Source organism: Pantherophis guttatus, chromosome 1 (assembly GCF_059756535.1).
Source record: "Pantherophis guttatus breed Tessera chromosome 1, ASM5975653v1, whole genome shotgun sequence".
NCBI classification, from domain to species: Eukaryota; Metazoa; Chordata; class Lepidosauria; order Squamata; family Colubridae; genus Pantherophis; species Pantherophis guttatus.
In genome coordinates this window covers 321,767,274-321,792,835 of record NC_142063.1, presented here as the reverse complement: position 1 = coordinate 321,792,835, position 25,562 = coordinate 321,767,274, and the positions used below count along the sequence as shown (strand labels likewise).

Below are 25,562 nucleotides of genomic sequence, written 5' to 3'. Positions count from 1 at the left end.
GGGACTTTGTTATCCCATTTCTATAGGAATAACAGGCAGGCAGCTACTCAATCGGCTTCCGTAGAAGGCGGTAGGCCTTCCTTCTGGGTTGTTAGGGACGCTGTTTCCATGGTAACGGAAACAGGCGGTTGCTGAGGCCGGTGGAGTACCAACGCCGCCAAAATGAGCACCGCTGTAGCCGAAGGGGAAGCGGGGACAGATGTCGACGTGGAGGCGGAGGCGGCGGGCGGGGCCGGCCGGGATGTTGGCAGCGGCGCCATCCCGCGTGTCAAGGTGGCCAATTTAAACTCAGATGACCCCCTGGAGCGCATCGCCGCCCGCCGCGTTCGCATCGCTGTCCGCCTGGAGGCGAAACGACGGTCGGTTTGATGGAGGGGGCGGGATGGGGGGGGGGAATAGTCGTACATGCAAGAATTGAAGCCTGAAAGGCAAATCTGCCAGTCTTTTTCGTAATTGCAAAACCGCAGTCCAGCTGCAGATATAATAAATGCTTCCTCCACCAGGTAACCGTGAATTTATGTGAATCCTCGTGCCCTGTCAGTCTTCAGCAATCTCAGGCATTGGGTCTTCATCCCATTTGGGTCTTCATCCCATTTGTTCCCCACTCATCCCCCAAATCCACCCTCGTCTATTTGGTTTCCACTAAATGGGGCTCATCCCTATTGCCCCCTCCATTGCCTGCATCTAAAAGGTCGCTCCAATTCAAATTGAACAAAAATCATGGATTATGAATACTACAAGGCTTTTAGAATGCACTAAAATTCCCTAATATTGGGATTTTAGGGGATGGGATGGTGAGATATCTCTTACATCAGTGACGCTCCCAAGTTTTAACATCTTTATTTTTGCCTTTTTCTTTACCAGGAAAAATAAACCTATTGGAAACCTGCTTCGGATTCGCTTTTTATTGGTACCCATAGCGGTAAACCATTCATAGGTTAAATAGATATTTGTGTTTGTTTTCTCCCTTTTAGGGAAGCCCTTGGGGAAGATCCAGATGCAAAAAAATTTGTAGAAGAGGAACAGAGCAGGAGTCACAAGCAAATAGAGGACAGTAGGCAGGTTAGTAGAGGATTAAGGAATCAATGTGTGAATAAAAATGCATGACATATTTTGCCTTGTTGGACAGGCTAAGGAGAAAAGTTATTCATTCCATAGCCTGTCCAACAAGGCAGAATAAGACAGGAACTTGATGTCTCAATAGTTTGAGACATAGTTTCAAACTATTATAAAAGTTTGAAAAACCATTATATTTAATTAAACAATTAAATATAACTCTCCTATTCTCCATAGGAGAACGTCTTCAAGATCTTACATACACTGTAGCCATTTCACAGGGACCCCCACTTTCATGAGATCTTCAGCTGTGCTGACAAAATCAAGGTTTAAGGGATTGCTAGAAAATCAGTATGATCAGGGCCAATCTCAAATTGGGTGGGGAAATGTTCCGCAAAGAGGATGCCATGATAGTGAATGTTTGCCTCCATGGTGCTGTCAGATGAAACTGCTTGGCAGACGGGACCTGAATATGCCCCCTCCCTCCCTGCCTGCATTCTGGAACAGGTAGATGTAACCTGGGAGAGACAGTTCCTCAAATACTAATTATATTCTGCAAATCCTGAAATGGGTTAAGTCTATAACTAAATTTGGTATATTGTATGAATGTATAATCTGATTCTGACATATTTTCTTTCAGAGATTGGCCAAATTGTTGCTTGATGGCACACAGCTAGTAACAAACATCCAGGTGGCAGCTGATTCTCGGGAGGCACACAGGCGATCAGAGGAAGAAGAGCTGACTCGGCAAAGGTAAGACCTCTGTATTAGCATCCCTTGGAACTGTGAAGTGTTTAGGACGTGGAAGAAGGATAAAAATCAAGCTCAGCAGTATTAGAGTTGTCTTAATAAAGCATCTTCTCCTTAAGTTGAGGCATTGGGGGAGAAAATGGTCAAGATGGTAACTACAGCTGCACAACCAAAGCCCTGCATCTTTTAAAATACATTGTGTGTACACTGCAGGATGCCTTCAAGAAGATTGTAAACTTTTTATTAATAACTATGGCTTATAGAAGCCATTAGATGTTCTCTTCATATTATTTTTTTCAGGCCTCTTATATATGTATATGTTTGCATGTTTTGTCCATATATGTGTAGTTGATGTATTTTAATGATTTGTCATCCTCAACAATTGTAATGCCCACCCCATCCCCCACAGATATCCTTCCTTTTGAATAAAAATTAGACATGGCATCTGTACTTCATTTTAATGCATAAGCCTGAACTTGAATGAATTACAAGGCCCAGCAGACAAAGAATACAAACAGAAAAGGCTGCTTTGTACAATTTTTTCAATTTGAAGCTTGGTTTTTCCCCCAAAAAGAAAGACTGAGGAAGGAACAGAGCTAATGTTCCAAGGAACATTTCAGATTATTCATGATCCATAGCAATCCCCAACAAATGTATGAGTTTTTAATCTTCATATAGAATAGAATTGAATTTCATCTAGCTTGCTTTGAGTAAACTTCCTAGATATTGTTATTCTCAGGGTTGAGAAACTGGAAAATGAAGCCAAGGCCAACTTGGATAAGTTTGATGAGATCACCGCCAAGTGGGCCAAAGCCAAGCAGAAGACCATCCCTCAGGATCTCTGGGAGGCTCTTAATCTACAGCAGCAGCACTGTGCATTGCTGATTGAAGAGAAGAATAAGGTCATTAGTGAGTTACAACAGGTAGGATTCATGCTTAGTGTACATGCATCACATTGCTCTCAGCAAATATGGCTGCAGGGACATGTTGAAAGGTCCATGCTAAGAAGAACACTGAATTTAGAGAAAGAAATTTTAAAGAGAAAGATTATTTATTTATTTATTTATTTTATTTTATTTTATTTATTTACTGCCCTACTCCCGAAGGACTCAGGGCAGTGAACAGCCACAAGATAAAAATACATCATACAAAAGTTAAAAACCATTTAAAAGTATATTAAATAATTTTGACCCAAAAAACAAATTTAAAAACACCCAATTTGTATAAAACTTAAAAGCAAATTAAAAGGGAGAGTCAAGCCAGACCGGCCTGCTGGAATAAAAATGTTTTGAGGGCGCAGTGGAAAGTGCGTAAATCTGGGATCCTCCGTATCTCCGGGGGGAGCTCATTCCAGATGGCAGGTGCCCCCACAGAGAAGGCTCTCCCCCTGGGGGCCGCCAGTCGACACTGTTTGGCCGACGGCACCCCGAGGAGCCCCGCTCTATGGGAGCTTACTGGTCGGTGAGAGGCTACTGGTGGCAGAAGGCGGTCTTGTAAGTATCCTGGTCCTAAGCCATGGAGTGCTCTAAAGGTGGTGACCAAAACCTTGAAGTGCACCCGGAAGACCACCGGGAGCCAGTGCAGCTTGCGCAGGAGGGGAGTCACATGGGAGTGCCACATCGCTCCCATAACCACCAGCGCGGCTGCATTCTGGACCTGCTGGAGCCTCCGGGTGCTCCTCAAGGGGAGCCCCATGTAGAGAGCATTACAGTAGTCCAGGCGTGAGGCGCAAACTTTAATAGTTTGCATTTCAAAAGATCTCACACACATATATAATATTTTATATACATACCGTGTTTCCCCGAAAATAAGATCCTGTCTTATATATTTTTTTTGAACCCTGAAATAAGCGCTTGGCCTTATTGCCATGTGCTCAAAAGTCTGAGTGGGCTTATTATCAGGGGATGTCTTATTTTGGGGGAAACCGGGTACATACATACATACATACATACGAATGAGACTTCGTTGAAACGTCGCCAAGACACCTCCAATTTTACGTGGGAGAAAACCCGAATAACCAAAGACCTTCATACAAACACTCACGAAAACCTCAGAAAACACACACACACACACACACACACACACAATTTCTTTGTTTCTCCCTTTATTTCTTTGTCAGTAAATATAAATTTAACACAGAAAATAGTTTGTCGTGAAAGCGACTGCCTGAGGGCTCCTGGATTGGGGCTGAAAGGCAAAACGAAGCAGTATGCTCCTTCCCATATTTGGGTAGATCAGGTTGCTTCGATAGAAACCCCATATATGTATTATATATATAAAATAATAACTGAAAGGAAGAATACAAGCAAACTCTCAGACACCTCCCAACTCTATTTCCCCTTGTTAAGAGGGAGTACAGTAACTAATTCTAGCTGAAACTCATATGTTCCCCTCCATTATATTTTTGTTTGTTAATGACCCATTTGTGTGCCTATGTGCATTTCCCACCCTCTTAAAAAGTCAACAGTGGTCTTTATGTTCCCCATAAAATATAAAATGGCCCACTTCCTTATAATTCACAAGCAATATCTGAGGTAAAATAAATCTTTTCTTCTTATCTGATATATTTCCTATTTTTTAAAAGTTAAAAAGCCTGGGAAATAAAATAGATTGTCATCGCAACAAACTATAAATTCCAGATGATACTCTCTGGGAATGGCTTTTCACAGCTGGGTACTATTACTGGAAAAATGGCAAGCGTAAGCATGGCAATGTGAATGGGAGCTATTTCTTTTGCCCTATGATCTTTGGAAGAAATATGAGATTTTTAAAAGTAATATCCTCAGCAGCAATTGGACTAAACAGCTAACAGCACCTTTTTTGGTGCTTTAAAGAATGGTGTATCCATGACCAACAAGCTACATGTGGCTTCCAGTGGTGAGATTATGATCCCCAGAACCATTTTCAAAATTGCTATGAGTTCTGATAATAAATTTTAAAGTTTCCATAGATGCTGAGGGTATTTAATCTGCCACCACATTGTGACGACTGAAAATATTTGTGTTCTCCCCCCCCCCCCAAGTGATTTCATTTAGTTTATTAATGTTTAGCTGTTTGGCAAACTACAGGATATTTTCTTTGAAGTATGATAACTGTTTTTGCTGCCGTATTAAGCATGGTGATTTTGAGCCCCAATTCTGGGAAAGAAGGGATCACAGTTGTTGGAGAGAAAAGCTTATGGGAAAACACCAATTTTGATCAATGCATTGGGAACTAGTGAGAGAGGAAGAAGAAAATGTGTTTGTGTCTGTATGGAAGGGTGGGAAGATACAGTTCACATAAGTGTGTTTACACTGTATGAGGAAAAATAGATGTGTATGTGTACTGAATAAACGTGTGCCTGTGAGGGTTAGGATGTCTCTTTGTAGTAGGGTGTATTGCAGTACAGGATAAGCCTCATCATAAGTCACATCCATTTCATCCTTGCCCTGTCCATTTAGATCATCCCTGGTAGCGTAGTCTCCTGCCCTAAAATAATATGCATTTCTACTCAGAAATTTGAGGGCGAAGGCAGATTAACTAGATTGGTATAATCAGCTTGAATTGATTCCAAATTGGCTTACTTACTGAACTACGAAACTCACCAAAAACACACTGTGGGATCATATAACAGCTAAGCTATAACAGCTCAGCTATAAAAAAGTTAGATCACAAATAACCAAGCTTCGTATGTTATGCTAATGCAGATGCTAGGCCTTGACTGATTGTATTACTGAACATATCTTCTAGCTCAGGGGTCTCCAACCTTGGCAACTTTAAACCTGGCAAAGCCGGTTGGGGAATTCTGGGAGTTGAAGTCCGCCAGGCTTAAAGTTGTCAAGGTTGGAGACCCCTGATCTAGCTTGCTGAACAGCATTCAGTTTTACAGAGGTAAACAGTGGAACAATGCCACAATTAATTATTTTTCACAATTAATTATTTTTCTGAATTTTTTTTTTTTTGCTTTTCTGATTGTTTTTGTGTTTTCAGGAATTGAAGAGTAAAGATGATCAGTATGTGAAGGATCTTAGGAAACAGAATGAAGACATTAATTTGCTGCTGGAGCGAATGGAAGAACAGATCCGAAATCTCGTTAAAAACTACCGTCGAGAACTTTTGCAGATAGAGGTATGATTTTTTTTTTAAGCAAAACATGAATCTTGTTTGTTGTGCATGTAACAAGAGGTAAGAGAAAGAAAATATAAAGCATTATATGAAGAAACAATAAAATGTATATAAAATGTATTTTGTCTCTTATTAATTTATAAATAGCCTGTTATATGTTAAACTTAATCTAAAATAGATGAAGAATGTTATAGACTACTGACAGTATTAAATTAATTTAAAATAAATAGTAAAAGACTAAGGAAATAATGTTTTATCAATTCTACATGTTGAGCTAAATTATTCAGTTTAGTTTCAAAAGTTAAGGGGACTAGATAGCAAATTAATAACTTTGAAGATTAAGCTCCATAGTTTACAGACACTACTAAAGAAAATTGTTTTTATCAGATTCTTGTTTTTGTTGTAAAATAAATAGTCAATACTGGGATTTAAGACTAGCAGCCTGGTCTTATTTTTATTATTTATTTTTATTTATTAAATTTATATGGCCGCCCATCTCACATATATGACACTGAATGGGGCACATGATTATTATGCCATCTATGTATGTGACATACAGAGTAATATGAAGGCAAAAACAGGAATAATTCATATGATAGGTCTCTATTCTGAGTTCACAACTAAATAATCAACATTAACTCAATTATTTGGGGATAAGTATTAATCCTTTAACGGAGAGAGAAATGCTTATGAGGTATATGCATTGTATCAGTTTACTATTATATTTGTTTGCCAAATACAAACAATCTCTTGACTATGAATGGAATAGATAAAATATTCAGTATTTATTCAGTAAATAACTGATCACAATAGGAAAAGAATACAACACAAAATGAATTAATGTATTTTGGGGAGTCAAGTTATTCTTCAAAGCAGCTGAAGGCAGGTTAAGAAGCAATGGATGGAAACCAATCAAGGAGAGAACCAACCTAGAACTAAGGACAAAATTTCCTGACAGTGAGAACAATTAATCAGTGAAATGACTTGCCTCCAGAAGTTGTGGGTCCTCTTAACACTGGAGGTTTTTTTAAAAAAATAAATTCTTATTTTATAACATATAAAAACACTGGAGGTTTTTAAGAAGAGATTGGATAACATTTGTCTGAAACGGTATGAAACGGCTTGAGCAGGGGGTTGGATTAGAAGACCTCCAAGGTCCCTTCCAACTCTATTATCCTGTTAATGAAAAAGGAGCATAACATTTTACCAGTGAAAACTGTTTCAAAAACTATTAAAAATTTAGAAGGAACCAGAAGTCTTGACTGATTGATTCAATTGGTATAGCATGCATCTGAACAAGTGTTCTAAAAATATTGTCACTTGAGATTCACTTGATCTTACTTGGCAGTAGCACTTGGGAAAGGCCCACTTGTATAACCCAATTGTACTTCAAGTTACAGTGTAGGGAATTGGCATCAATTTTATCATTAAATGTTAGCTCTATAAAGAGATTTTCCTAGCCTTATTTGAGATTACTCACTTCTTTATTCGTAGACTAAGAGCTGATTAAATCTTATGCCAAAGGTGCTTTTTCAAAAGGCAACTGGACTTTCTGGATTTTCTTTGAAGATGTTTCACTTCTCATACAAGAAGCTTTTTCAGCTCCAGAGCTGAAGAAGCTTCTTGAATGAGAAGCGAAATGCCAGAAAGTCCAGTTGCCTCTTGAAAAAGGACCTTTGGGACAACCATGACCTGGATGACTGAGAATCGCCATAGATGTTTAAATCTTAAGGTTTTTTTTCCCAGAAAGCCTTTGAATTGGAGCGTCGTGAACTTCTCGCAAGCAACAAAAAGAAATGGGAGCAAGCCATTCAAGCTCTCAACCGACAAGAGGTAATTTGGAGTTTTTTGTTCTGTTGGATCCAGGGAGCAGTGATAACCCAAGAGAATTCTTTGTGGAAAAGCTGATGAAAAAGAAAAGTATATGGCAACAGCTGAATATAAGAGGAAAAGGGAAGATGCTTGCAGAGGAAACTTGAGTAACAATCTTTTGTAAAGCTTAAATATTAAATATTTTTTGGAAAAGTTCTTGACAATATCAAGATTTTTGATGGCTTGATTAATGGCCGATGCTTGAGGGTGAATAAATAAGTATAGGCAGAATGAGCCTAGATGTGATTTCCAGAGTGTAATTTAGGGTGACTTTATATTTTAAAATCTTGATTTTAAATCAGGCTCTTTGATTATGTCTTTCATAATGGTCTTTATGAAAAGTCTTTCATAGAAGACTTCATGCAAAGTGCATGTGTGAAGATGCACACAATGATAGGAAAAGCGCTTACCCCCCAAAAAATATGTGTTGTAAATGTTATTGCCTCTGACTACACCGTATTTATTTAAAAAAAAAAAACCTTAGAAAATTCTTTTAAAATCTTTGAAATAGCATGAAACTGAAAGGAAGGAGAGGTTGCCTTTATCTTTGGCAATGTGGGAATAGGCTGGTGTTAATAGGATGCTAATGTATAGAAAATTTTTAGAACAGATCATTAGCTGATAGAAGAGAATATTTGTATATTTGTATTAGTGTGGAGTCCCTGCTGCTCTCTTGGTTGTTTTCTTGCAGACATTTCATTACCAAACAAGTAAACATCAACAGTGCAACAGCTGATCATTAAGCACAAGTTGCCTTGAACCACAAGATGGCTGGCTTCTGATAGATAGATAGATAGATAGATAGATAGATAGATAGATAGATAGATAGATAGATGATAATAGACAGACAGACATATAATAAATAAATGTGAGAACTGTGAGAAATGTGAGAAAATAATTCTGATATTGTAAAGAGCAAGCATAAATTTCCAAAGCATAAGTTCCCAACTGAAACCAGTAATTTTATATTTTCTATCATTGTGATTTCCTTGGTAAAAATACAGGAATGGTTTACCATTGTCTTCTCCTATTTAGTATGAATTGATGCCTTTGTCATTGTCACTGAAGTGATTATGTGCTTCTGGCATCTTCCTATATTGCTGCTGCTTAATGCACATGCCTACTTGCTTTAGCTGGGCAGCTGGAATTATCTTCATGCCTTGGGTGGCCCTGCTGGGAAAATATACTCTGGGTAACACTCTTGACCTTCTCGCATCCCTCCCAGGAACAGCCCCTCCCTCCCCCTCCAATGAAGCAGCACAGCAGGTTTTGTGTGTGGGTGGGGGGGGGTGTTGGTATGTTAGAAGAGCCAAAGGTTAGAACTAGATCATCATGGAGAAAATCTGTGTGACCTTGACTTCACGGCATATAATCAAGTGGAGTCTAGGGGAGAACTTTAGCTATTTTTAATTAGAACCCTACTTAACATATTTTCCCCCTTTTAAAGTTGGATTTTATGATGGCTCGCTTGAAGAAGGTGGAGGAGTATGAACAGGAGCTGAACCAACTGCGGGTGCAAGATGCTGAGGAGTACAATGTTATAAAGATCAAATTGGAGCATGATGTACAGGTGTGAATCGCTCATTGGGGGGGATGCTGAATAAAGTAGGACAATTTGTTCAGTGGTGGGATTCAAAAATGTTTACTACTGGTTCTGTGGGCGTGGCTTGGTGGGCGTGGCATGGCATGGCTTGGTGGACGTGCCTTGGTGAGCATGGCAGGGGAAGGCTACTGTAAAATATCCATTCCCACCCCACTCCAGGGGAAGGTTACTGCAAAATCCCCATTTCCTCCCGATCAGCTAGGACTCGGGAGGCAGAAAATAATTGGGGGCGGGGCCAGTCAGAGGTGGTATTTATTGGTCCTCCGAACTACTCAAAATTTCCGCTACCGGTTCTCCAGAACTAGTCGGAACCTGCTGAATACCACCTCTGAATTTGTTCCAAAGAGCAGTGGGAAGTTAATGTTGCCATTGGTAGATTCCTCAGTGTATGTTTCCTTATTTCATCTGATGGACACCAAGAAACTGGCCAGGTTGGTTCACTAGAAGTAGATATCCTTAGCACAACCATTAATATGTATAGATTTCAGTAAAGTACCTGTATTTGGAACTTCCAACTTCCTCAGCTCAAGATCAGGATCATGATGTTCTAATTGTGCTATTTAATATCCCTTCTGCTGTAAGGATGAGACTATTCAACTTCATACAGTGTTTTGTCTTCAGTAAGAGAACTTTCATCTCTGGTTTCTTCTCAATAGCTCTGCTTTTTTATTTCCTTTCCAGATTCCCAAGCTGGTTACCTGTTTTCAGACGAGGGTGCTTGGAAAGCTCCATATTGGCACCTTAAAGTATACAGTAGGCAAAGTTGTTGACATGTGATGAAAACGCTAAAGGGATAGCATTATTGCTGCTCCACCTGATTCACATGTAGCAAAATCATGAGTGGAATTTATATCACAATCCTGGCTTACCACTCAGTGTAAAAAAAAAAAAGTAGTAGTCTAGAAGCATCTTTTTCTGACTAACAAGTTTTATCAAAGGCATGCATGCCTTTTAATAAAATTTGTTGCCCTAAAAATCCTATTACACTCCTGATTTTTGCAGTCCTAAACTAGCGCAGCTCTGCTATTACAAAGTTGACTTAGTGTATTGTTTTTGTTTGTGGTACCAGATCCTGGAGCAGCAACTCCAGCAAATGAAAGCCATCTACCAACTAAACCAAGAGAAGCTAGAATACAATTTCCAAGTGCTGAAGAAGAGGGATGATGAGAACACCATAATCAAATCCCAACAGAAGCGGAAGCTCAATAGGTGAGAGTAGCAGAACAGCTTCCTTGCTTCATATTTTTATTGCTTCCTCTTTGTAGGAGAAGGAGTAGCAGAGCCTGGGGGTTAAATCAAAAGTGTAATCAGCCTAGAATCTCTATGTTGCCACAAGCAGACTAAGTCCAACCCTCTTGAGTTCTGTTAACCCTTTAACTAGCGCAAAAATAGTACTAACTGTTAGTTGACTAGATTCCTGTGCATAGGCATGAGCAGCAAATCAGTTAAATTGTCTATAGAGTTTCTCAGTCATCCAGGTGATGGTTGTCCTAAAGGTGCTTTTTCAAGAGGCAGCTGGACTTTCTTGTTTTTTCTTTGAAGAAGTTTCGCTTCTCATCCAAGAAGCTGCTGCTTGAAGAAGCTTCTTGGATGAGAAGCGAAATGTCTTCAAAGAAAAAACAAGAAAGTCCAGCTGTCTCTTGAAAAACCATCTTTGGGACAATCAGTTTAATTGGAACTTAACGTCTGGCCCTGGACTTTTGCACCTGACATTTCTGCAGTCACCATTTTTCCTTGTCCTGGAAAGGAAGTGCAAATACAGGTAGTCCTCAGATTGTGACTGAAATTGAGCCTGGAATTACAGTCGTAGTTGTTGGGGTTGTTATATGAGTCATCATGTAATGGCACCCAATTTTATGAACTTTTTTGTGGGTTGTCATTAAGCCAATGCTGCTGTCATTGAATTAAACAGCTGTCATTAAGCAAATCTGTTTTATGGGCAATTTTCTCCTCAGAAACAGGAAGTAAATGTCAGAAAACAGCAAAAATGTTGAAAAATGCAGTCATGTGACTATGGACCCCTGCAAACAGCTGTAAATGTGAGCCGTTTGCCAAGCACGCAAATGCGAACACATGACTGTAGGGGTGTGTGTGTGTGTTGACAGTTGTAACTTTGAAATTCGATCATAAGTATTTTTGACCTGTCATTAAGCAAGGACTACCTGTATTGTGAACTTTATGCTAGAATGCACCCAAGTACAGGTAGTCCTTGACTTACAACATTTAGTGACTATTCACAGTTGGAGGGAACAATGGAACTGAAAAAAGTCACTTATGACAATTTTTCACACTTACGGCCGTTGCAGCATCCCCACGGTCGCATGAATAAAATTTGGATGCTTGGCAATTGATTCATATTTATGACAGTTGCAGTGTCCCGGGGTGATGTGATCCCCTTTTGTGACCTTCTGGCAAGCGAAGTCAATGGGGAAGCCAGATTCACTTAACAACCATGTTACTAACTTAAGAACTGCAGCGATTCCCTTAACAGCTGTGGCAAGAAAGGTTGTAAAAAGGGGCAAAATTCACGTAACAAATATTTCATTTAGCAACATACATTTTGGACTCAATTGTGGTCATAAGACGAGGACTACCTGTATGCATATCCTCAGAAGATTCTCAGAGGGCAATGTAAAATTGTAGTGTCTAAAATCCATGATATATGAACAATGAAATCCATTATTAATAACTCTGCCTAATAACGCTTATTGCCACAAAGTGATGAAATACTTTAAACCTTGAGTTCTAAAGGATTTAAGCCCTTTTTAAAAAATCTCTGGCTGCTGTGGGTGTAATTTGGTTTGGGCATTGATTCATGTACTTCTTTGTAATAGATGCGTCTGTCTCTTTGCTTCTCAGGCTGCATGATGTGCTCAATAACCAGCGCCTGAAATTAGCCAAGCAGATCAAGCAGTATCGTGAGGAGAACTTGACACTGACAGCTGACTATAAGCGGATTGTGGAGCAGTATAAGGACTTGCAGAGAACAATGAGGTGGGACTGCACCTCATGGAATGAGGGGCAAATGAAGGCAATTTGAGATGCTTTGTTGCTTGGCCTAGAATTCTGCACTCAGTTATGTTGCCCTCAGAACAGATGAAGAATTGTGTTCTTTACACCAAGAGTCCTGTAAATCCATGTTGCGGGGAGGGGATGAAGGATGAACTTTTCTTTTTGTTTACCTTCAACAAATTAAACTATAAACCTAGATGAACAAGTCACAATTGTGTACACACACACACACACACACACACACACACACACACACACACATATTACAACATACTGAAGCACAAACCACATAAGCTTCTTTTTATACATGACTCTTCCTCATGACTTGTTAACTGCAACGCAACATTTTCCTAACCATTAAAAGACCTAATCTCACAGTGTTGCTTTCATCTCATCACCAGCCCACCATGAAGACAGTTTAAACTCATACAGGTGGTCCTAGCTTAACAACCATTTGTTCAATGACTCAATATATGGCAGGTGCTGAACGAGTGGTACTTAAGACTGGTCTTTGAAAGTTCTGTCTGTCATAGCATCCTTGCGGTTCTGTGAGAACCATTTGCACCCTTTACCGCTGCCTTCGGACAAACAAATCCATGGTATTATAGTAGTATTTTTCTTCTTTTCCTGACACAATCCTCCACCTCAATGTTTGTAATGATGAAGTCAGAGTACAATTTGCCCAGTTCCTCTAGGCCACTTTAAGGTATTCCAAGCATATCTATCTCTGGTCAAACTACACTTTTTAAAAGTTATTTTAGCTAATATAACAGAAGAGCCCAGTCACTAAGCTTTCAGAGAACCGACTTTTAAATCACAATGCATACCATCACCCATGGATGGAGGCGGGTGACATGTTCTGTCAGTCATGGCTCTGCATTCAAAACTGCAAGGTGTGTTTAAAAACTCATGTATGAGAGCTGCTTCCTTTCACTACTTTTCTTGTAGCTTTTTTGACATCTCTTCAGAAGTCTTCCTTCACTATTGTCTCTGGACCAGTCATTGTAGCATTCTGTCTAGTAAACAGTGGCTGATCCTTGAGGCAGGTAGAGCAATCATCTGTCAAAACTTGCCTCTTCCTGTTGGGAAAGCAATTAATTATTCTTTTTTTTTTTTTTTTGCTGGAATATGATGCCAGGGAAACCAACTGTTTTCTTTAAGTTGCTCTACATTAGGCAAGTGAGGGCAATTGTTGCTCTTTTTGTTGAGGTACAATAAAGCTTAGAAATGAGAGCAGTTCAAGTATATTGGCTTCCATTAGCTTTCTGTATGAATCCTGCCATTTGCTCAGCATATTGTCTGAACCACTCAATCGTATTAAGTCTTATATGTGGTTTATTTGGATACAGCATATTAAGTGGCCGCCATTATGCTTTGTTAACCTGGGTGTAGAGTTTGGCATGATATACTGTATGATCTGAGCAATTTAGCTGCATATATTAGGGTTTGCACTATCAAATCGGTCACTAGCCACAGCATAGAACAATAAATAGAAGCAATGCAAGATTGGAAGATGTAGAGAAACCTGGCCATAGAATTGCCAAGAATTGGACATGACTGAATGGATGACATCATCATCATCATCATCATCCTCAGGATCTGAATTTTGGGACTTCTAACTATTTTGCTATTGATCTGTAGCCAAACTGTTGTGTATTGGTGCTAATCAAAAGCTGCTTCTGAGTATAGATTCAAATTTGTTGACTCATGCATCTCTTTTCTTATCTCAGACATTTTGCCATTGTGGATGCTGAACATTTCCTGGATGTGTGGCTGATGAATGAAGAAGAGGCCAAGGCGTTGATTCGCAAAGCCTTTGATGCTGACCGTATCATCCATACTCAGCAGTTGGGGTTGCCCTGGACTGAACCAGATGGCTGGTTCCTGCACAACGTGGGACCTATCATGCATACTAAGAAGATGAAATCAGCCAATGAACTGGCTCGTGAGGTGATCACACCTGATAGTAAGCAAAGTTCCAAAATGTTTGTGGAATTCGGCCGAAAGGCAGCATGATTGATGTAATTTGAGACAAGTTGTGCCACGTTGCTAATGCCTGTTTAAATGATTCTGTTTCCCATTATAAAAATGGAATTTTTTAGCAAGTAAGAAGTTGATGAGGCATGAAAGTCAGGAAGGGGGGGGGGACAAAAATGAGGACAATTGCATAGTTTCCTCAGAAATGAAGGATGGGAGTTTTATTTATTTTTTCTCAGAAATTGGCGAATTCTGCTATTGCAATACTACAAATTTCACTCCTGTGAAGACTAATTTTGTGACATATGCATAATGCAGATTATGCAGTCATACCTAGATATGCCAGTTCTAGATACTTTACTTTCACTAACACAGATGGACACCTTTTTATAGCTCCTTAAGCCAAAAGATTAATTGTATTTTTTCTCAGGATCACTTGGCAGCTTTTAAGAGCAGTTAGGTGATCATAGAAAAAGGTACAGCTGCTTTAAAGGGTTTCAGAGAAGTGCCATGTTCATGCCACCACATGCTCTGAAGCACTTTTTCGCCTTCAGTTCAGAAAGCTAGATAACTCTATTAACTTCTCTGTAATTTCTGCAATCTGGCCTTATAAAAAATTGCAAGATGATGGCAACTTGTGAAGGAATTTATGGAAGCTGCATCCAGTGTTTTGGGGCCCGCATGCAATTTTGAGACTCAGTTTTTACAGCCCTTTTCTAAAAAATTAGAGAAGTTATTAAACCCATACTTCTGATCACATAACATCTCCCCTCCTCAAGAATCTTGTTTTTAGGTTTTGTCAGTTAGTACCTACAAATTGATGAATACTTGTGACATTGTAAAGGTGAAATGTTATTTTTAATACTAATTAAGACTGAAACTTTCTTAGGCTAGTGCACCTAGTAATAAATATGGAATTTGCCTGGTGTTATGGAATTTATAGAGATGTAGGCACTGTTCCTGACCCAGCCATCTTGCATGAGGGATGCTGTATGTTGACTTGTTAAAATGGCATATGTTAGACTTCTGATTTTTTTTTTAAAAAAAATCAATGGATAATGAACATCTGATATAATTGCTTTATGTATTTAGGAAAGTTCTCTGTTATGCTGCTGCCCCAGATTCTGTTTTTTTCTCTAGCAAGTCAATCACTTCAGCAGCCCTTTTCCCCATCCGAGGGCAGACCACCAGAAGAGAATGAAGCGGTCCCAGAAGAGGAGTATAAAGAGGGTGTGGAACCTGAACCAGAATCAAAGAAACGTTGGTCTATTTCAAGAAAGTCTGTCAAGCACATTCTGGAGCTCCTATGTGATGAGTCGGTGAGCTGGGAAAATGAGGAAACATGGGGTTTGTTGCTGGCTGCAGATGTCTGCTTCCGAAGCTGGGGCCTTGTTATGTCACAATATCCTCTTGAAGTCATATCCTAAATTCAGCTTTAGGAATTAGTCTGGGCAACAATTGATGTTTCCCCTCTTGTCTTCTGTATCTGTTTCCTTTGCCAGGGCTTTTTGATTGAGAGCAAGCTTCGGGGTCTCCTGCAACCTCTAGAGAGGCCTGATCGCATTCTCATGAAGCTGGACTCCATCTTCACCGTAAGTTCCTGAATTCTCTTGCAGAAGTGATTGGGAAAGCATGTACTTGGTCCTTTGAGATTGGGGCCTATATGTGGTACCTTGGTAACTAATTTTCTTCCAGCAGTTATTCCTATTTACCCCAAGGTAGAGATTTGTACAATCTTCCAGGAGTATAAGGTCTAAGCCTATGTTTTTAAGTTTAGCTTTGAGTTCTTTTTTTTTTTTAATTGAAAAAGTTTTACAATTACATTTTCTCCCCATTCCCCCCCCAACCCTCCCTAACCTCCCTAACCTCCCTAACCCTCCCTAACCCCCCCTCCCCCCCTGGACTTCCACAGAATATAATCCAAATCAAAATCCCCTTTTTATAAAACTTGAACCCCTCCACCCCCAATATATTTTTTCATCTTCACAAAATTCAAACATTTCTATCTTTATAATACTTTCAGTTAAAAGCTATCTGATACTTCCTAGTTTGATATTTGTTCTGCACATAATCTATCCACTTTTTCCACTCCCATTCATAAGTCTCTTGTGAGCGATCTTTTAGATATGCTGAAATCTTTGCCATCTCTGCAAAGCTGGCCATCTTCAAAGTCCATTCCTCAATGGTGGGCATAGCTTCATTTTTCCAGTATTGACCTATCAGTAATCTCACTGCTGTTATCATATACAATATCAACTTTGTTTCACCCAATGTAAAACCCTTAACTATACCCAATAAAAACAATTGTGGAGAAAACTGAATTTTTTTCTTTAAAACATTCTGCATAACCCACCAAATTTTTATCCAAAAAGCCTTCACTTTCTTACAAGTCCACCACACATGATAATATGTGGCATCTAGGCAATCACATCTCCAGCATTTTGGTTGAACATTAGGGTACATACACGACAATTTCTTGGGATCTAAATGCCATCTATAAAACATTTTATAAAAATTTTCCCTCAAATTCTGCGACTGTGTAAATTTAACATTCTGAACCCATATTTTTCCCCATGTTTCCAACATCACTGGTTCTGCAAAATTTTGTGCCCACTTAATCATACAGTCTTTAACCAATTCAGTTTCTGAATCCCTTTCTAACAAAACATTATAAAGCCTTTTAATATGCATTGGACCTTTCTCTTTTATATGTCTAACCAATTCTTCCTCATGCATCATTATACCAATTTTTTGGTCCTCTTTCCATCTCAGTTGAAGTTGATTATACTGTAACCAAGTTAACTTAATCCCTTCTTCCAACAGCGTTTCTAATGTCTTCAATCGCCATCTGCCTACATCCGTAAAAAGAACTTCTTTATATAAAACCCCCCCGAGTGACATTATATTTGTATTCCACATAATATGACCAAGATCCAGCCATAGCGGTATTTTGTAATCCCATTTGAGTCGGTGCTTTTTCCAAACTCTCATCAAGGAATCTCTAAGTATATGGCTTTTAAATACTTTATCCACTTTGTTTTCATAAAATAAGTAAGCATGCCAACCAAATTCAAGATCAAAGCTTTCTATATTCAATATTCCAGTCTTTTTCCTTCCAAACCAATCACTTGCTTGAGTCAAAGCTGCTGCTTCATAATATAACTGTAGGTTTGGAAGTTTAAGACCTCCCCTTTCTGGAACATCTTGCATAATTTTCAATTTCACTCTCGGTTTTTTCTTGTTCCAGACAAACTTATTCAGTCCACTTTGCCATTCTTTCAATTGTTTATCACTTTTAAGCACCGGAATCATTTGAAACAAAAAAAGAAATCTTGGCAAAATATTCATCTTAACTGCTGCTATTCTTCCAAGTAAAGACAGCTGAAGTTTTTTCCAAGTCTCCATATCTTTCTGTACATCTCACCACAACACCTCATAATTATTTTGAAACAATTTCATATTTGATTCTGCAACCTGAACTCCTAGATATTTAACCTTTGGTACAATCTCAAAACCTGCCTTCCTTTCAAGTTCGTGTTTTCGATCTTGTGTCATATTTTTAACTATCATCTTAGTTTTTTTCTGATTCAATCTAAATCCTGATACTGTACCATAGTCTTTTATAATGTCTTTCATCTGAATTATTGATTCCATCGGCTGTGTTAGGGTAACAACCAGATCATCTGCAAATGCCCTTATTCTATAGTCCTCTTGCCTTATCACTATTCCTTTCAAGGTACTCGAGTCCCGTATTGTATTCAACAAGACTTCTAGTGTTAAAATGAATAACAATGGGGATAACGGACAACCTTGTCTTGTTCCTTTCTCAATATTAAAATCTGTTGTCAAACTTCCAATAATAATAATCTGTACCTTTTGTTCTTGATAAATTGCTGAAACCGCCTGTATAAATTGATCCCCAAAGTCCATCTTTTTAAAAGTCTTTAATAGAAAATTCTTTGAACTTTGAGTTCTAACTGGACTCCTTATACCACCTAACTAGCTAGGTTTTTATACTTTCCTACAGGCCCTGTCCATTGAAAGTGAAGATGATGTGTATCAAATGGTGGAGTTTTTCAGGAATTTCAAGGCTCGGAAGATGGCTGGTTCACAGGTAATAAAGATGGGGCTTCAACTAATGAACATGACTTTCAATCCATTCATCAAAACTTGCTTCATCATATTAGTCATAGCTCTGTTCTGGCTTAATTGTCTACTCCCACCTCCCATGGACTTCTTTTTCTATGCAATGTCATTGAAGTTGAAAGTCCCCCCCCCCCCCCATCTCTGCCCTATGGAGGCTGAGAAACATGAAGTGGCGAAAATAATCATTCTGTTTTAGGATTGTTTTAGTTGCAGTCGTGGATTGTACTTTTAACCAATACCAGCAAATGTTGGGTTACGGTTGCTTTTCACAAAATGTTGACCTTTTCTTTCATGTCTTACTTCTCTTTGTTTTTCTTTAATACTCTCCCTTACACATACATCTCAGCTCTCTCAAGACTGTTGAATATTCTCTGTATTTCATTGGGATGTACAGTATGGCTAGTATTCTCCCAGAATGCTTCGTTTTCCTTTAGGACTTTGAAGCTGTAGTGCCAGATACAGTTATCAAAGAAGTATCTAGAGATGCAGAGAGTCTAGGAGAGGAGGAGGAGGAGGTTTCTGCAGAACCACAAGAGGAGGACAAAGCCTCCACAGTTACAACAGTGTCCCTTTCTGCACTTTATATGCATCCTGATGACATTTTGAAGGCTCTCAAGGCATTTGTGCAGGAATTCCAGATACCAAGGTAGGTCTGGACTGAAAAAAATGGGTCCTGGTAGGGTTGTTGAATTTGCCCAAAAGGTGAGGAATGGATTAAAACCAAAGGTTGGCCTGATAGTACTGCATATGATGCTCACACACAGCCTGGAATAGGTGCAAGTTCAAAGAATAGAATAGAATAGAATAGAATAGAATAGAATAGAATAGAATAGAATAGAATAGAATAGAATAGAATAACAGAGTTAGAAGGGACCTTGGAGGTCTTCTAGTCCAGCCCCCTGCACAGGCAGGAAATCCTAAACCATTTCAGACAAATGGTTGTCCAATCTCTTCTTAAAAACTTCCAGTGTTAGAGAATTCACAACTTCTGGAGGCAAGTTGTTCCGCTGATTAATTGTTCTAACTGTCGGGGAATTTCTCCTTAGTTCTAGGTTGCTTCTCTCCTTGATTAGTTTCTATCCATTGCTTCATGTCCTGCCCTCAGGTACTTTGGAGAATAGCTTGACTCCCTCTTCTTTGTGGCAGCCCCTGAGATATTGGAACACTGCTATCATGTCACCCCTTCTTTTAATTAAACTAGACATACCCAGTTCCAGCAACCGTTCTTTATATATTTTAGCCTCCAGTTCCCTAATCAACTTTGTTGCTCTTCTCTTCACTCTTTCTAGAGTCTCAACATCTTTTTTAGATTGTGGCGACCAAAACTGGATGCAGTATTCCAAGTTTGGCCTTACCAAGTCATTATAAAGTGGTATTAACACTTCACATGATCTTGATTCTATCCCTCTGTTTATGCAGCCTAGAACTGTGTTGGCTTTTTTAGCAGCTGCAGCACACTACTGGCTCATATTTAAATGGTTGTCCAAATAAGCAATGCCACTGAGAGAAAGGCTATAGTATAGGGCCTTTCCTCTATTAAGCGTTAAGTGAACTGAAGTACTGTTCAACCATCGTTGAGTTGACACAAAACTGCCTGTACCAAATTACTCCATCCTTTTTCCTGACCCTTCTGCATATGTTCCAAAGTGTTAATTAGGATGCATGACCTTATTCTTTAGCACATCACCAACTGCATCTTTAGGCTTCTTCCAATGTTCTTCCTCCAATACTCCATTCTGTCATTAAACTGAGTTGGATTGAAAAACAAACACTTCCCAGGCAGAAAAGAAGCTCAGTCATAAGCAGCGCTTTTATTTAGGTTTTTCTCTCCCTACTTTTGCTTTCTTTATGTAGTCAGTAATACTTATTTCTGTTAAGTGCCATAGATTGCAATTATTGTATTGCCAGCTGAACAGTCTAGGGCTGTTGCATAAAAGGCCACCAGCAGATCATTGTTGTGCCTAACTTTCTAAAGGACAACAGCAAAATGACAACGGATAAGGCTGACTGGAGGGGAGGGGCTTACACTGATCTACCTGAAATGGCCATAAATATTTCTTTAATCTCACCAAATGGCCATAAATATTTCCTTAATCTCACCCACTAGTGCTCTCTTGATTCACCTGTCATGTAATGAAGTGATGAAACATTACATATTTTACTTTGTGATTATAGTGGAGACCTAGCAGTAAAAATATTGCCAGGGCATTTTTGGCTAAGTTATACTAACTTTATTGTCACTTTTAATGTACACTAATCGGCATACATTAAAATGAAATTTCATTGCATACAGCTCTCAAAGGGTCACCATCTCCAATATACATTACATAAACATGATAAAATAAATCAATACAAAATTATGCCTATACCCACATACCCATATATATTACATGACACAGAGAAACAACACAGTCTAAGTGTACAAGCGGAAAGATTTTTGTGGAGAAGTACAAAGTTTTCACACATAAAACCTCAAGTTCAGTCTCTGGCATCTCCAATTAGGCCTGGGGGAGCTACTGATGCTCAGTAGAAATGGTACTGCCTCCAATGGATTAAAATATTGTTTTGAAACAGAGAAAGAAAATCCTATCTATGCTATTCTATGTTTCTTCCCAGATGATTCAACATTTTTCATGATTCAACAGATAAAAATAAAACATCCAAAGTTGATCAGTTAACAGGATTGGAATATGTTAGCTCTATTGTTGACTGGTGAACATTTCTTTTGAAAGCTAATGAAGATTTTATCTTTAGTAATGTCTAGTAATTTCCTAGTGTTTTGTTTTATATTTTTGTGTTTGTGCTGTCATACGCTGCCTGGAATTATATAAAAAATTAGGGAAGGTTGGAGGCAAGAGGGGAGTAAACTATTAAATGCCCCATGCATTTAACTGTCTGGATTGGAGGGGATGCCATCATTGCTATATTTGATGAAGTTTTCATCAAGATTTGAACACTGACAAGCCACCAAATGCATAGTGCGTCAAAATAGCAGGTCATTATGAGATCAACATTCTACAGCCTTGTGATTCAGCCCCTGGACCTGCAAATGTTTGAATTGGTGGGAATAGCATAGAAGAATTAAGTTGAAGCCTTCTCATGAATATGAATATGATGTGAAATTAGGGCTAATGCAGTAGGAAGTTGTTTATGTCAGATCAAATGATCAGCCAGTGGTTCTTTCCTCCACCTCTAGGGACCAATGGCCACAGATAAAGAAAACACGCGAAGAGCGGGACAACTCTAAAGATTCAGAATATTGGGATGCATTGGCTCATGTTATCCCAGATGGAAAACTAAAGCTGTGGGATGCTCTGATTGTTGCCTTGCAAAAATACTAGTAAGTGATGGAATCTGCACATCTATGCCCCTAGCGATAGTAGGGCAACCTCTGCAAATATAAGGAGTGGACTGGACACATTTGAGCTAAACAATCTGTGCCAAAGTGTGAGAGACTTGTGGTGAGAGTAGTTTCTTGAGGTGAGGTAGCAGAAGACTTATTTCTTCAGTTTCAATGAACATTAATCAAATCCTAGTTCAATCCCAATCGTACCACTGGTTTTTTTTTAAGGCAAATTTATGGAAAGATGAACAGAAAATACTGGCTTTCTCCTCTTTACTTGTTTAGTTTATCAGGAAATGGATCTTCTGTTGCCCAGTTTTAATGGGTTCATCTCTCTATGACAGGGAAAAGCTGTATGTTTTTTCATTGAGGACACATAACTGTCCCCATCTTGCATACTCCACCTCTAGGCTATTGAGTTTGACTGATAATGTTCCAATAGTATTGGAGTAATGGGGCAAAATAAAAATCCAAAATGTGTGAGGAGGCACTCTTCTCACTCAAGGCACTCTTGAGTTTTTTACCCTTCTCATCTTCCCCAAAGAGAAAAAAATAAGACTTTCTTTTTCTTTTTTAAAGATATATAGGAGCCTTAACCTTCCTCAACACTGGAGGCACCCATTTTGCCACAGTGCTTCACTAGCAATGTTTGGTCATATCTACTCTGAGATGCTCTGGAAATTATTTGTGGGCTGAGGAAGGGGTGTAGGAGATCCATGCGGTTCACAGTTGCCCATTCAAAAGTCTGCAGTCAACAACACTGTTGTCCATACTGTTTTGAAGGACTCCTCTTTTTTTTCCACCTGTCTAGTCATTTTCTGACTCTGAGGGCAAAGCTGATTGAAGAGACTGATGGGCTAACTCAGCAGAATGAAGAACTTCAGATACTACTACAGCAATATTTACAATCCCCAGTAAGTAAATGGGTAGAAACATAGAATCATAAAATTGTGGAGCTGTAAGGGGAGCATATAATTCAATTCTCTGCAAGATGCAGGAAAACTAATTTAATCCTATGTATGAGTTGTCCATCTGGCCTCTATGTAAGATTTTGTAGAGATGTAGAACCTGCAGCCTTCATAGTTAGACTGTCCCATTTTTAAATACATCACTTTTAACCACAAAGAATACTATATGGAATCTTGTCAAAAACTTGGTTGGTATATTGTTAAAGAAGGAGAAAATATTTCTGTCTGAATATTTATTTATGATAAACCCATGTAGACTCTTGACAACCATTGCATTGTTTTCAAGGTGCTTACATAAGTACCTGTAACTATACAGGTACAGTTATGTACCTGTAACTAGGCCAGAAAAACTCTGTAGGATCTATCCAGCATCTTGTTTGCAAAAACTTTCTCACGCTGAATTTAAGTTATACTGATCTATGCTTATTTGGTAATGTTTGTCATTTTACCTGCCATAAAATATTCTCCAGAATAATTTTCAGACAAAGCATTTTTAAAAATGCAGTGATTTTTTGAAAATATACAAGCTGCATCAGCAGCAAAACCGTGACAGCATTTTCTAAAATTTCTGAAAATGCTTAGGAATAAATCAAATTCAAATCAGTATAAAAAACTTTCCTCAAAATAAAATTTGTAGAAGAGGATGGAAGGCTTCTGTCCTTTTTTTGTCCTAGTTTATATAGCTGCAAGTCTGCATAGACATCAGCCTTCATGGTCTTCATGTTTTATTATCTTGGATTCAGTGATGTTAACTTTACTTGCTTAGCATATTAAGTCAGCTATAATACATAGTATGTTGTTATTTTACTATCTCCTTCCTATTATGGACTGTTATTTAATCTAAGTATTACATTTTCTATGTTGTCCAAACCCTACATTGTAGCTGATGTGAGAGGCATTGGGGAGGCTAAGACAATTATTAGGTATAGTAAGATAGGAGAGTCTATTAACAGTTTCCCTCATAAACGTGTCCAGATTGTAAAAAACCTGGAAGGAATTTTCAAAATGTTTTGATACTGCACCTTAAGGAATTCACTAATGAATGAGGGCTATAACTGTCTTTTGCAGTTTGCAAGATTCCGTATTTGCTCATTATCCTTAAAGATACTTTACTGATATCTTCAATTCTTGCTTCCATTATGTTGCCCAGCTTTTAGGGGATTTGACAGCTATATGGTGATAAGTGTGAAAACTAGTAAGCATAAGACTGCGTGAAGAATCAATGTAATGTGGATTAAGATAGAAGTGAATCTGTGTTTCTTCACCAGACTGTTGTTTCGTTTAGTGTCTCATGGGAATGCATTTACACCCATGGTTGAATGTATGAGAGTTATAATTGAATATATAGCAAGGAGGTAAAATTTGAGCAACTGGTAGACACAAAGCAGTTCCAAAAGCTGAAAGCCCATCCTGTTCCTCCTACCTCAATATTAGCAAGATTGTGGTACCAGTCAGTGGTGCCCACTGGAAGAAGACCAGGCAACCAGTTATTTCTTCATGAAGTTATTTGGTCAGTATAACGAATCTGCTGCCACACAATATCAAGATGACTATTGGCTAAAGTAGTTTTCTAACTCATGGGAAACAATCTATCAGAGGCCTGAGCTATTTTGAACCATGTTTAGAGATAGTATGTTGCCAAATACAATTTTAAGGGAGTGGATTTAGAAAAAGAAGATGGTTGTCCTCATTATCTTTCTTGTGGTATACCCACAGACAGCTAGCAATAAAAGAGGACGCTGAACTAAGTCTATTTTTGGCTTATTTCATACAGACTTCTATGCTTTTGTAGGCTTTAGTAAAAAAAAAAAGAAGAGAGAGAAAAGAGAGACAGCCATAGACTCTATAATAATTCTGAATGGACTTTATTTAATCTAATCTATAGATCCTGGGAACCAGTGCTAATTCTTAATAAAATTTATGTACCTTTAGATGGGGTACTTTTAAGCATTTTGAAATTGAGCTGGATACAAGGGAGCCTTAATCTGTTTGCTTCTGTTTGTTACAGGCCAATGCTGCGTTGCTCATCCCACCTACCCACCTACTGCATCTGCAGATGAATAACCCATGATAATCTTCCGTGCAAGAGGGGTGGGTTGGTTATTTCTCCAGTATTAGTACTTGCCTGGATCATTACAACTAGTCAGATAAATTCCACTTATGTCCCCAAGAGGCAAGAGTGGGCATTAACAATTTCAGCATGTAAGCCCCTCAGTTGTTTTGAGGTGGTTGTTTGAAAACCCATAGGTTAGTTATCCCTGAGTTAAACTGAGACACACAGCTGTTTTCTAGCATGATGGCAGCACAAATGTATATTGAGAGTAACTAAAACTAAGTTAAAACTAAAACTAAGGCACATTAAATCTACTTTGCAAATATTCTGATACATGCCCAAACCACAACTCAATGTAATTTGACGAAGCCCATATTGACATATTTCAGAAAAGAGGAAAACTTTATCTTTCATAAAATTTTAAGACTTATCTAAACAAGATATCTTTTTGACTCTAAACACGTATTTTTTGGGTGAAAAAACATTTCAAAAGAATTAAAAGTCAAATGACAAATAAATATTTAATTACACCACCATTTCTTCTGACTCATCCTTGTTACCTAAGGAGACATGATGAGGCTGGGGTGGAGTGTCTGTAATCGGATGGTATCACGAGCCTCCGAAGACTTGCAATTGCAGCTTTTGTCATTCTGAAATATTTGAAATATAATCCCTAAG

At 38.6% G+C, this 25,562-nt stretch overlaps 1 protein-coding gene across 1 annotated transcript; it reads left to right on the top strand.

Moving 5' to 3' along the window:
- Window positions 1-62: 62 nt before the first annotated feature.
- DRC1 (dynein regulatory complex subunit 1) lies at window positions 63-25,420 on the top strand. Its single transcript, XM_034421226.3, has 17 exons — window positions 63-359; window positions 975-1,062; window positions 1,697-1,809; window positions 2,546-2,729; window positions 5,776-5,913; window positions 7,657-7,743; window positions 9,230-9,352; window positions 10,455-10,594; window positions 12,245-12,379; window positions 14,128-14,363; window positions 15,515-15,693; window positions 15,877-15,966; window positions 18,402-18,488; window positions 18,955-19,166; window positions 21,717-21,860; window positions 22,675-22,777; window positions 24,840-25,420. The coding sequence occupies exons 1-17, from the start codon at window positions 163-165 to the stop codon at window positions 24,900-24,902; spliced, it is 2,319 nt and encodes a 772-aa protein (XP_034277117.2). The 5' UTR covers window positions 63-162; the 3' UTR covers window positions 24,903-25,420.
- Window positions 25,421-25,562: the final 142 nt, after the last annotated feature.